The 14,007-nt window shown below is 38.1% G+C and overlaps 1 protein-coding gene across 1 annotated transcript; it reads right to left on the bottom strand.

Moving 5' to 3' along the window:
• Positions 1-119: 119 nt before the first annotated feature.
• LOC311251029 (neurexophilin-1-like) lies at positions 120-3,054 on the bottom strand. The gene is made up of 2 exons (XM_084343294.1): positions 2,808-3,054; positions 120-2,240 (listed from the first exon to the last, which is right to left on the bottom strand). Exons 1-2 carry the CDS (start codon positions 2,865-2,867, stop codon positions 1,545-1,547), a joined length of 756 nt encoding a protein of 251 aa, XP_084199420.1. The 5' UTR covers positions 2,868-3,054; the 3' UTR covers positions 120-1,544.
• Positions 3,055-14,007: the final 10,953 nt, after the last annotated feature.

The raw sequence follows: 14,007 nt of genomic DNA, 5'->3' as shown, positions 1-14,007 counted from the left end.
GAATTCGTTATTTTCTGCTGTCACCTGACACTTTACAGGAACACATCACACCTAAAGGTAATTTTTTATGACATTTGGAGTAAAGATGACTCAAAATAAGTTTTAGAACAGAATATAAAAGCATATAGTCTCTAGTCTACTATTTTTTAGGAAACTTTGATATTGCTGCATATAGTGTATCCTTGTATTCTTCAATCCCTAAATCCTTTCACACATAGTTCAGGTTTTAGGGCTGTGAATTAATGAGTCCTAGCCCAAACATAAACTCTTTGTGACTTTCTATTGTAGCAAAAGAAGAATGTGTTCATTTATTAGTGTTGAGGAGCTGGACGCCCCAGTAGCTCAGTTGGTAGAGCAGGTTTTTCAGCACATTTTCTAACTTTTGATCTTAAAATTCTTAAGTTTTGGTGAAACAGAAGAAAGAAAACTAATATCGGTGTGAGAACTGGACTGAAGTAAACATACATAACAGGGGTGGAATGTAACTAATTACATTTACGCAAGTACTGTACTAAAACTGAAATACTTAATATTGTACTTTTTGCTTCACTACAAAAAATGTTTACAGCTCGACTTACAAGGTACTTTACAGAGTGAGACTTTCAATACAAAATATGATCAGCCTTTAAAATATGAGACATTACTATGATATAACTATGCAACAGAATGTAAAGGAATTAAAATGGGACCAGCTACAAGTTTTCATTTGAGGGCACTTCTGAGATCATCACATGAAACACTTGTTTTTAGCCACTTGGTTTGTTTTTAATCACACTTGTTTTTCTTTTTATTGCGCGACATACAGTAGAGTGTTAGGAAATACATGACATATGACAAAAGTGCTCAAGGTAAATACAAAATAAGAGTGTTGCCAATGCATGGTATTCTGATATATCTATAGTTTGATATCTTTCATGATACAAATGACAGACATTGGAGGAGGACAACGATATATAAACCTTTACAAACTAAAAAACAGATGACTTGATTATCTGATTGATCAATCGGCTGTTTTTACAATTGTTTAATAATGTTATTCTTCTTATGTGATTACAAACTTGAAATCTTTTAACTTTATGATGGGCAGTTTTCACAACTTTGTGTCAATTCATTAAATAAAAATCATGAGAAATAATCATCACATCAACCGATAATGTAAACAATCGTTAGCTGCAGCCCTAATTAAATATGCATTCAATGTAAACAGTCTAATATTACTCTTTTAGTCTACAACAAGCAAACTAACAATATAAACTTAACAGTATTTGGTAAATTTTAAAGGTCCAGTGTGCAGGATTTAATGCCAACGTTTGGTTTGTCCCTTCTTGGCTACTGTAGAAACATGGCGGACTCCATGGAAGGATCACATTTCTGCCGATAGAGCCCTCCAAATCCTACACTCTGGACCTTTAAGATTTGAAAAAGACGTTTTCTCTCGAGAAATACTAAACTTTGGAATCATCGTCTATATCTCATAGCTGCTCCGACTGGATTTATTTGAAGCATTACTCTCCCCTGTCGTCCTCGGCTCGACCTCTGGTTGGTTAACCTGTGGGCAGGTAGGCTCCTGGATCCTGGTAGCTGTAGTCCGGACAGACTTTTTGAACCAGTCTGTAGTCTGTGCTGTAGAAAGACACGTAGATGCAGATGACCTGGAAGGGTTTGGAGCACATCCAGGTGACGTGGCTCTGGGTCTGCTCCTGAGCACACGTCTTGGACGGGTCGTAGTTGCACAGCATCACCTTTTTGTTGCGTTCAGTTTTCTCATAGTCCACCCTGCAGTTGAACGTCTTCGAGTCTTTGGGGTTGACCACGCTCTGCCGCTCCAGATCAAACTCCACCTCTTTCATCGGTGGGACGAGACTGACGGACACGTTGCCCACACCGGTGGAGTTGTGGCGGAAGTAGACTCCAAGAGAGCCGTTCCCGTGATCCACGATCTTACCCATTATCAGCAAATTCAGTTTGACAGTTTTGATGTTTGAGTAAAAGTCTCCCCAACTGAACATCCTGGAGAACTTGGATGTTCCGTGAACTTTCATGATGGGACGTAGCTTTATCTTTAAGGAAGGGTTGGAGTCTGACTGGGAGTTTCCTCCAAGTATATCCAGGAGTCCTTGCTTTGAAAGAGGAACAATAGGTGGCCAGTTTCTCTGTGAGTCTTGGTCTCTGCTGTCAGTTGAAGGACTGCCCGTCTGTTTTCTGAAGGTGAAGTTGCCAGGATGTTGTCCAAGAACCAACTAGAAAGAAAATGAGATAAATTTGGACATTGAGTGCAACTGTAATTAAATTAAGAGGAAAAATAAAGCAAAAATAAAAGGCTAAGAATGTTCTGACATTCAGTTAACACCCCGATTCCCTAAAAATATATATTTAATGTTCATGCTACTGCAAGAAACATTAATTTTTGTTGATTCTGTGTATTACCTCCGACTTATCCAACCTGGTGACAGAAATTAAGAATTACTACAACAACTACATAGAAATACACAGTCTTCTCACTGATGATCTGGCTGCAGACATTCAGAGGCATCAGTATCAAGCTGAGGCTGTTTCATAACCAGTTTTCTTGTAGTACAACCAAAAACTTGGGATATGTTTATAAAAGTTCTTGAGCACCAAATACTGTAAACTCCAAAAAAGCATTACATTTAGCTTATAGAGTATTTTGACAATTCAAACTGCAAAGTCAATAATTATTTTATAGTTGATCCCCAGTAGGGCACATTCCAGTCATCATGTAGCTACAATACACTGTTTTTAATGTTATGTGCAACAAATGTGTTTATAAAGTTTTTTAAACTTACCAAACAAAAGGTTCCTTTCAGCAGTATCCAAACAAAGCACTGCCTTGTGAACATCTCCATACTGCATCAACTGAACTTCATTCGGGCTGAGCTAACTTCTGGTAGTCCATGTTGACGCTCCGTCCACAGGAAACGCTGGAGAGACGCTCAGATGTAGCAGCAGGAAACCTTCTGTAGTCTCCACTCACAGCACACACACTGCAAGGCTTTCTCACATCTCCAGATCTTTAACACTCAGTTTGGCTGTGTCTGCCCTCTCTCTCTCTCTCTCTCTCTCGCACCCACCCACCCCCTCCTCTCTCACCCACTCACCCATCCAATCACACACACTCACATACCCTTTTCTTTAGGGATATGCTGTGTTAACATTGTCACACACTGTATCTCCTGTCCTTCTCTCTTTCACAGAAAACATCTTGCAATATGATTCTGGTGATTAATTAATTTCTTTGACACTTTTTTTTTAGAGTGAGAAGTTATTTTCATTCATGGTGCTCAGGAGAAAATCTAATCCACGACTGTTAGATATTGCCATCTTGTGGCCGCATAACAAACTGCAGCCGGAGCTAAAATTGAGTAGTCAAAAGTTTAAGTTACATTATGATTAAAATCCCCTGCAGCAGTCCCACAACATACCATCATGACATTTTTTTAGATACCTCCAAATAAGTAGCTACATTAGGACCCACTTACCACACTATGAAACTACGCCTGCACATACTGTACTTGACAGCATTGCTCGGGCAGAAGAGCTGGGTGCCATAATCACAGATGATACATGGAAGGCGATTTAAAATAGATTATTATTATTAGATACACAACAGTTCCATAAATGTCAGACACCGGCTCATACAATTCAAGATTGTACATAGACTTTACTACACAAAATCAAGGCTCAATACTAAATATCCTGACATTTCCCCCCTGTGTGATAAGTGCAAACAGGGCACACAAATGTCAGTATGATATCAAATAATATACTTTTCATGGAGATTAATGTCATCTTTTTGTTTTAGCTCTTCTGTTAGTTGTTGTTTTCACACTTTGTATCTTAAGTTATTGTTTTTATATTCATTCTCTGTACTTTAAGTGGTTTATTTTATATTTTATGGATTATTCAAAAAATGTCCACTTGTCACTGTAGTCAATTTCTTTTTTGCTTATTTATGACAAACAGATAAATATTATATGGAGCATACAAACAATAGACATATAAACAGTAAATTCATGCTAAATGGACATTTATACATCTCTTTTCCAGTCTACTGACTACTTAAAGTGCTTCACAACACATTCACAGACTGATGGCGGAGGCTGCCATGCGCGGTGCCGACCTGCTCATCAGTTGCAATTTGGGTTTCAGTATCTTGCTCAAGGATGCTTCGACATGCAGCCGGGGGATCCGGTGACCGAACCACCGACCTTTGGATTAGTGGATGACCTGTGCTACCTCCTGAGCCACAGCCGCCAATTAAATTCAGTTTAATTAAATGTAATATTAAAGAACACACAGGTGCATCAGGAAGTCAAAGGCTGGCAATGTGTCAAGTGCCTCAGTTTTTTTCTGTCTTTTTACATTTTAAAACAAGTCCCCATCTACTTCAATTGTTTAGTACAATGCTTTTTTGCTGTGAAGCTCCAGAAATTTTTTGTGGACTACAAATCTTCCCCTGACTTTCCAACAGCATGAGGGTGAGTAGATAATGACTGAATTTTCATTTTTGGGTGAACTTTTTCTTTAATTCTGCAAGTAAAATGAGAAAAAGGATTCCAGTAAAGCCTCATTTCATTTGGTCGTTTTTTTATAATGAAAAACACTTGCACAATCTTTCTCAATGACGCTACCAGACAGATAAACTCTCCACTTTCATCTTGTGGCATTTTGGGCAGGGTTTATATGTGCGTGCCAAGAACAAAAACAATGCTTCCTGATGGCACGGAACCAACGATAATGTTGGTGTAGCTCACCACACCAGAGCCTAAACTTTATCTGGAAAACTTTACGATTTTCTGATGTTACAAAACTGGTAGAACGAAAGACAGAAATTTCCAAACAGGAAAGAGATCAAAGTAAAAGGATTAAATGTCTTTTCATTCTCTTCCTCATTCAGGAGAAGTTAGAGAGCGAGCTCTGTGCATCTCAGAGCGATAAGGAAACATTTCAATTCAGCTTCGTTCTGTGTTGCAGTCAAAACTGACCGTAAACTGTTACCACAAGGTTTCGTAAAATCCCTAACACTAGATGGTCAAACATCAAAAGCTATTGATTACATCATGAGGCCGAGGCATGAGAAGAAAACAGACTCACTCAGCCTGACTTGCACCTTACAAAGGCAGTGTGTTGTCTTTATCAATACAATCATATCAGTCAGGATTTACCAGAAGCACAACAAATGTCAGTATGATCTTCTGTTAGTTGTTGTTTTAACACTTTGTATCTTAAGTTATTGTTTTTAAATTTCATTCTCTGTACTTTAAGTGGTTTATTTTATATTTTATGGATTATTCAAAAAATGTCCACTTGTCACTGTAGTCAATTTCTTTTTTGCTTATTTATGACAAACAGATAAATATTATATGGAGCATACAAACAATAGACATATAAACAGTAAATTCATGCTAAATGGACATTTATACATCTCTTTTCCAGTCTACTGACTACTTAAAGTGCTTCACAACACATTCACAGACTGATGGCGGAGGCTGCCATGCATGGTGCCGACCTGCTCATCAGGAGCAATTTGGGTTTCAGTATCTTGCTCAAGGATGCTTCGACATGCAGCCGGGGGATCCGGTGACCGAACCACCGACCTTCAGATTAGTGGATGACCTGCGCTACCTCCTGAGCCACAGCCACCAATTCAATTCATGATTCAATGTAATATTTAAGAACATACAGATGCATCAGGAAGTCAAAGGCTGGCAATGTGTCAAGTGCCTCAGTTATTTTTTTCATCTTTTTACATTTTAAAACAAGTCCCCATCTACTTCAGTTGTTTAGTACAATGCTTTTTTGCTGTGAAGCTCCAGAAATGTTTTGTGGACTACAAATGTTCTTCACCTGACTTTCCAACAGCATGAGGGTGAGTAGATAATGACTGAATTTTCATTTTTGGGAAATGAGAAAAAAGATTCCAGTAAAGTCTCATTTCATTTGGTCGTTTTTTATTATGAAAAACACTTGTACAACCTTTCTCAATGACTCTTCACCTTCATTTTATGCCTGGTTGGATGAGAAAGGCGTGATGATGGATGTACTAAAAGGGAAGATGACTGAGTCTGCATTTACATGAGCCTGAGATATTTGTGGTACACCATAGTCACAGTAAATCTCAAAACATTTTGGCAGGGTTTATATGCACATGCCAAGAACAAAAACAACACTTCCTGATGGCACAGTACCAATGGTAGTGTTGGTGTGGCTCACTGCACCAGAGCCTAAACTTTATCTGGACAACTTGAGAAGTGATGCTTGTTAAATTAAACAGCTGACAACTCTCTCGTTGGGTCGTACTTTCTCAGATTAAGTTTCCCCAGTCTGCCTTCCGGCTTGTGGCTCAGATCACATTGCACGATTGTTTTTTCTTTGATTCCACTTTTTGGGCCAATTTCCAACAAGGAACGAGATTGAAAAAAAGGATTGAATGTCTTTTCATTCTCTTCCTCATTCAGGAGAAGTTAGAGAGCGAGCTCTGTGCATCTCAGAGCGATAAGGGAAAAACTGACCGAAAACTGACGTGTTGTTCTTGCTTCTCCTGATTACCACAAGGTTTCGTAAAATCCCTAACACTGGATAGTCAAACGTTAAAAGTTGTTGATTAATATTTAATAATCAGTGCATCATGAGGCCGAGGGTTAGAGTTAGGCCGGGGGATCCGGTGACCGAACCACCGACCTTCCGATTAGTGGGACGACCTGCGAAGGGAGGCAATGACTGGTATTGTGACAAATGCCTCAGGTGACAGCAGCTCTCTCTAAGAGAGTTTGTATGTGTTTGTGTGGTTGCCGTGACACAGCATAATCCCAAATCTCTACACTGTACCTAGCGTATTCACATTTAAAGGGATGGCGGCTGGCCTGATCTACAATCCCAATGAGTTGGGAATGAGACTCAAAAATCAACTTTTCTTACAAATAGCACCTTTAAATAAATGGTTATAACACACTACAATATAGTTAGAAGCAGATTTTAAGTGTGTATTACCCTGTTAACAACATAACAACTGTTATTTTCCTGAGATAAGAAGATAAAATCCAGATCACCTTTTCTTGCTAAATGTCTTCTTAGATGACGCCCACTAATGTGTATATTATCCACAACAGCAAGGTACAGTGCAATTTTATCCTGTGTCAGGCCTTGACTGAAGAGAAAAGTGATGCAACGATCAATATGCTCTTGTTCATCTGACATTGCTACACATAATGCAATGGTTCCTGCAGTGATTTGCATCTCATATAGCCTTGACTATCAAATCTTGTTATCTCGGAAGAAAAACAATAGTTGTTATCTTTTGATAATAACTTGCGATCTAAAGAAAACAAGTAAAATGTGACTCGTTATCACAGGAAAACAAAGGAAATAATATGTTTCACCCGCAGTCGTTTAGAGCTTCCATACTTTTCTATATAACAAGCATAAAACAATAGCTGCAAGTCGGCTGATGTCTTGGTAGCTAGCTAGCCAATTAGCATTGTTATTGCTGATTTCTGCATGACACTGCTGCACTTTCACGTACTTCAGTGTTGCACTAGATGCATTGTGACAATACCAGGATTGCCATAGTAACGCCAGAGAAATCACCACAGTTAAAAAAACCCCGACATATTGGAAATGACCGGTCGTTTACATAAACGCCATCAACGACTACTGATGACGTCTGAAGTGTTGTCTAATTACATATGGGGAGCTTTCAACCACTACCACCTTGTAACTCTGTAACTTGAGCCTCCAACTACTTACTGCTGCTGTAATAAACATTTCAAACCTCAGTTGTTGTTTTACTTTTAATTGCTTTAACAGAATCCTGTACACAAGTGCAACAGGGCACTGTCCAGAGTCTGTCGCACTACACGCATCATCGTTGCTCTATGTGGGAGCCAAGAAAACTGAACCGCCCTCAGAGTGAAACCACCAAAGCACATGAGTCACAGTTCAAATTGAAATAAATTGAATTGCTTGAGTGACCTTGTTTCTTCCTTGTATTTTATCTATCGGCAAATTTTGCTCCACAGTGTTTGATGAAAATATGCATTCAAGCTGGATCAGTTGGGTACAAAGTGTCACTACAGGGAGTGATGCATTTGGGGCATCAAGGAAATAATTTTAAATGACAGCAGGATGGAGGCTTCCCCTTGGCCCTGGACGCAGATAAAGTCACACTGAAGAAGTACATAAACAAACGCAGGCATCAGGTATGTGCCACACCTGTGTCACTACCACAGAGGCCACTCAGTTCATGAGGGAGGTTTCGTGTTGAGGCTTTTTTCAGATGTGGGACAAGGTGTGTTTCTGTAGAAAGCTGTGGCTAACAATCTGATGGCTTCTAATATGGTGTGAATCTCATCCTAGTAAATCATGTCTTCAGTTAACTAGTCCCTGGTGATATTGCATTTATTGCAATATTTGCAGGCTACATCGCGACATAGTAAATATATAGTCTCGGGTCTCGATAACGATATGAACGTTTACACATCATTAGATTTAGCAGAATGCACTATAGTGCAAGATACTAAGTGTGTAATAAAACAACTCATGATCAGTTCAGTAGAAAGTACGTTTGATAATCAGATTCACACTTGTCTGACCTGTTGCCTCTAACATCTTAACTCAATTGACTCAATGCACGAAGAGGATCTTGCAGTAATGAAACGTATCCTGTTTTGCAAGAATGTGCTTTTGTACCAGCTCATTTATATCAACAAGGGTAGGCTAAAAAAACTAAAACGCCTCTCTTTGTAATGCAACACAGTTCAACAGCTGCTGCAGCCTCTGATAGTAATCACACAGTTTTATCAATACCTCTGAAATGGTCTCATCAACAACTTAACATAATAAGCTTCATGACAGTAGCCTACAATGTATGGCATTACTGTTGTATTAGACTTCTTCTAGCAAGGTGTGCCTAAATAACTAAGAACTAAATGAATGCGTCTTGTGTGTTGGACAAAATGAGGCTAGAGCACAATACAGTATAACAGCTGGCTGAAACTTTAAGATCGGCTGCCATTCAAAAACGTCACTATGCCCAAAAGAGAGCAAGTAACCAAATATTACTGTGATTTGTCTGAAGTTGAATTGTGCAGTCCTTATCACACTTGTAAGCATCTCTGGAGGAGGGGCTGCATCCTTCCGAAGTCTGAATACGCTCAATGAGCGCTAACAAAAGGCTCCGAAAACTTTTTTCCTTATTTTCTTTGTATTTTGCTGTTTCTTTGTGTCAGCGATTCTGGTGAAAGATGGCTGATAGTTGAGTCTCATTCCCAGGTTGGTAAATATCAATGCTTTGGGTTGGTGGCTCGCCATCTTTGAATGATGTGTTTACAAACAGCAACTGACACATTTTTCATAGCATGCCTTCAATATACAGAGGTTTGTTTCATGTGGGCGCAATTTTATACTGAAAGCTCTTGTATCAGGGAATTTGCCTTGACTTCGTTTTACTACTCTTATCTACCATTAGTCATTTGGGGGTAGATTCTTGGTTCACAATGTTAAAAGTTTTGACTTAAAACTGACAAGGCTCTTACAAATGCATTATTGGTTTTGTACGTATTTTAGAAGACCACCAGGAGCAGGTTTAAACTAAACTTCAGATACTGCAAATAGCACACGTTGATTAATACCACACTGTGATAGAACAATGTAATAGCTGTTGAATAATGACACCATCCATCACTGTTTACATTGGCTCCCTATAAATCTCGCTTTCACCATACTATTTGTCTGCCACTGCACATGAAATTTTACTGGGAAAGTGAAAGCACCCTGGCACCATTTCTATTTGCTTCCACTGCTCTATTGAAGACAATGAATGAATAAACAACATTTTTGTCTGGTGTCATTTGTAGTTGCTACTCTGAGAAAAACTTTGAGGGATCTCGTTGTCTTTGAGACAATAATACCAGTTAGAAATGCTAGGTGAGGAAAAGTGGTCTCTTTAAAGGAAGTATAAAGGAAGAGGTAATGAATTGATAGGTTGAATAAAAGATATTAGATGTATTCAGTCTCAAAAGTAGTTAAAAGTAGTTCAGAAACATTCAAACTCATCATATTTGGAGATACATGATTTTCTTGGAGCAGGAAGGGTCGGAATAAGTGCAATCTGAAAAGTAACTAGTGACTAAAGCTTTAAACATGTAGTGGTGTAGAAGCATAAAGTTGCATAAAATGGGAATACTCAAGTAAAGCACAAGTACCTCAACTTTATACTTAAGTACAGTAATTTGTTACCATTCCACTGTAGACAAGAGAGGAATGTGACTGTGAGATGGTTGACACTGGATCAGTGCTTTGGTATTATCCAGTATCCTGAGTAGCAGAAAATGAGATTGTTGTATATGTAGTTTTCAACAATTTCTGAAATCATGCAAGTAGTATTTATCATAAATTTTAGCATGCAGCAGTTTAACACACACAACAGGCAAAAGGTGACTGTACAATGTAAAATATATTCCAGTGAATTAGGCCATTGCTTTGGCAGCAGAAGGTTTATCCGTGCCTTAATCACAATAGTGGTGGATAAATGATCTTTTTGGGGAAGTTTCTTGACACTTTATAGCACTTTAACACCCTATGGACGAAAGCCTTTTAGTAGCGTGTTACATTACAGGAACACAGTTTGATAATCTTCATTATCCTCTACTGACAATGTGGTATTGTAAGTTTTTACAAGGAAGTTAGGTCCATTTAATACTGACCTATTTGATATGATATTTGATGTTGATAAAAAACAAAAACAATAAAAAAAAACTGTTTTTTGTCACTTTGCCAGCTTTCCACGTATAAAGCCCTGCAGTCTTCAAGGGATGAGGGAAAAGAACAGCATCACCCGGTAAATATTTTATTTTGTGGACGTGGACCTTTATTTTTAATGCATAAGCACATTTGCAAATGCATATTTCCAATTTAAATCACTTACCAACATATAATTTAGTATTTTATCATAATTGTTTAAAAAATTCAATCCGTTATGTTTAGACAGCAGATCTGAACAGCATGGGAAAATGGCACATCACATGTCGTCTGTGCTGCTTTTGGGAATGATAAGTAAGTAGTTTCAATCAAATGTCATATAATTGTATTCTATATATGTATGTTATCTCCTTGTCGTATGTCAATTGATGTTTTGAAAAGATACATTACTTCAGTTCTTTAGTATTTGTACATTTTTGGAGATTTATCCGGTTATATCCATTTATTAACATATAAATCTTTGCTTCATTTCTGTTTAATTTACAGGCATGGTGATTCCCCAGAGTTCAGGTAAGTTGAAGATAAATCTTGAGTTTTGTTTGTTTCATACTGTAGTCTTAGCAGTCAATCCTGCAATCATGTCATAGAGACTCTAACATTTAAGTCATCATATTAATACCAATGCTGTATGATCATTAGTCTAGTCTATCTTTATATCAGCAGGATAAAGATGCACAATGATATTGGATAGATTTTTCAGTTATGTGGTTTTGTTTTTGCCTCTATAAATTATACTGACTTTGCTAGGATAAAACAATCCAAGACATGCTCTGAACACTGCAAAAACTAAAAAGTCAAAACTTAAATTGAAGCAAACAGCTTAACCAAATGAACAAAAATAAATGCAACATGCAAGCCAGCCAAACAACAAATTAAAAAAAAAAAAAACTTGTGATGTTTTGCAGATTAGTCAGGAACAAGGACCTTTTTTTTATATTACAGAGATCAGAGATCCTGGAAGTCGATTAAACACTGGTATATCTGCAAACATTATTGTTCATTTCTTAATAACTGTGCAATTTTGTTCCTCCCAGGACTTCTCTACCCAATAAATGGAACTGCAATCCCTCGATCTGATGATGGAAGTTCTCCTTTAATAACCTTGCAACATCCTTTTCTTTATTTTGGACGGACATATGAACAGATTTATGTACGTAAAAATACTCTAATACAACATAAACACAGTCAAACATTTGTAGACTGAAAAAACACTGGTTTCATAATAACTTTAAACATGTGAAACTGTAAAACAAGGACATACTGTTGAAATTAAATTAACTAAAAAATATTTGATAAGATGCAGTTGTCAAAGATAGTCAGTGTCTAGTGATTAATTGTTCATAAGAATTGTTTTACCTCAACATCGGTTTTCAGGTCAACCAGAATGGACATCTTACATTTAAGAAGCCATGGGACAGGTTCAGAGCTATTCGGTTCCCATTATATGGAGAAAGAGACATCATCGCTCCATTATGGACAGATTTGGACAACACAATAAGTGGGCATGTCTACTACAATCAATACACCAGTGGCAGTGTCCTTCAACAAGCTACGCAGGACATTAATAAGTATTTCCCAGGCCTGATGTTTAAAGCTACCTGGGTCTTTGTTGTAACATGGCATGAGGTGGCGTACTATCCAAATCCAAGATCAGTAAGTCATCTTGTTCTAAATGGTAAACACCCCCAAAAATACACACATCTCATGTTATGAAGTACTAAAAACCTTTTTTTTCCCTCCAGAGCGCAACTGTCCAAGCGGTCCTGATCTCTGGTCAACAGCTCTCATTTGTGCTAATGAACTATGGGGAAATAGACCCCACACCTTACAAAGTGCAGGTCAGAACAATGATCAATAAAGAAATAGAGTATGTGCTTTTTAGGTGGTGTAACCAAAATAAAACACAGTGATTGCAGTGTATTGTCTGTATGACACAGTTTTAGTTTAAAAAAAACATCAAAAGATAATTCAACATAAAAATATTTGTATTCATGACATGTACTGTATATTCCAGGCTGGATATGACACAATCAACTCCACACACTATTTCTCCATCCCTGGATCATTCTCTATCAATGCAACAGGCCGTAACTCATCTTTCCGCGTGAGCAGCAATGTCAAAATCCCCGGTCGATGGGCTTTCCGGATAGACAATGGACAAAGAGGCTGCTATTTCAATGGTAAGATCAGATACAGAAGGTCACAGCAAGGGGCCATTTGTACTTTATGTACCTTATGTATTAATGGTGCCCGCTCGTGAAATATATACATTTAAGTAGGGGTGTGTGATATGACAATATTAGATCGTGAAGGATGTGTAGACGATCTGCCAAAGTGCAGAGATCGTAGGGATCGACTTTAGGGCACATTCTATAAATTGCAGTTCTATGCTGATGCACCGACGCACCAAACGTATTACATCGTCAACCTGACTGACCAATCATAGCGAATTACGGGCAGTGACACGCTTTCTTACCCGCCTCCTTGTTTGTGTGTGTAGCGGTAGCCGCATGGAAAGCCATGGCTGAAAGCCAGACGGAGAAGTTGGTCAGGTCGCGCTTGGCCGCTAATAAACGGCAAATGCGCAAATTATACAGTGTTCAAATTACCGCGACCCCCCCACCCCCCCGTCGGATAGTCCGACCACTTCGACTTATTTGACCCTTTTCAATAAGCTATTTAGTGTTTTGATATACTTAAATCCTGTTAAAATAACTGTGTTGAATAAAACAAACAGTAATGTCTTCATTGATATTTTACTTTCATGTTTATTGAAAGCTACCTTTAATGTTGCAAGAGTGCACTTTATCAGTGTTGTTTACCTTTTAGTATGTTTCAATGTTTGCACATGGTTGCAAAACTGCAACTATTTAAATTAAAATCTGTTCAGAAAGGTTCTTTGGCCTAAATTGTCTGTTTTTCTTTTTTTGATTTAAGATCGTGATAAAATCGAGATTTTATTTTTTAAAAATCGTGATATGATATTTTTGCCATATCGCCCACCCCTACATGTAAGACTGACAAACCACTGACATAACCACTCGACTGCACACATTATGGTTTTCATTTTTTTTTTAAAGTTTTTCTTTTGGCCTTTCATGGCTTTATTGAGATGACAGCTTAGACAGATGACAGGAAATAGGATAAGAGAGAGGGGGGATGACACACAGTAAAGGGCCGCAGGTTGGACTCGAACCCATGGCCACGACTGTGAGGACAAAGCCACTA

Source organism: Pagrus pagrus (assembly GCF_965226575.1).
Source record: "Pagrus pagrus genome assembly, chromosome: 21".
Classification (NCBI taxonomy): domain Eukaryota; kingdom Metazoa; phylum Chordata; class Actinopteri; order Spariformes; family Sparidae; genus Pagrus; species Pagrus pagrus.
Note: the sequence above shows the minus strand (reverse complement) of the source record. Positions and strands in the feature narration are given on the sequence as shown.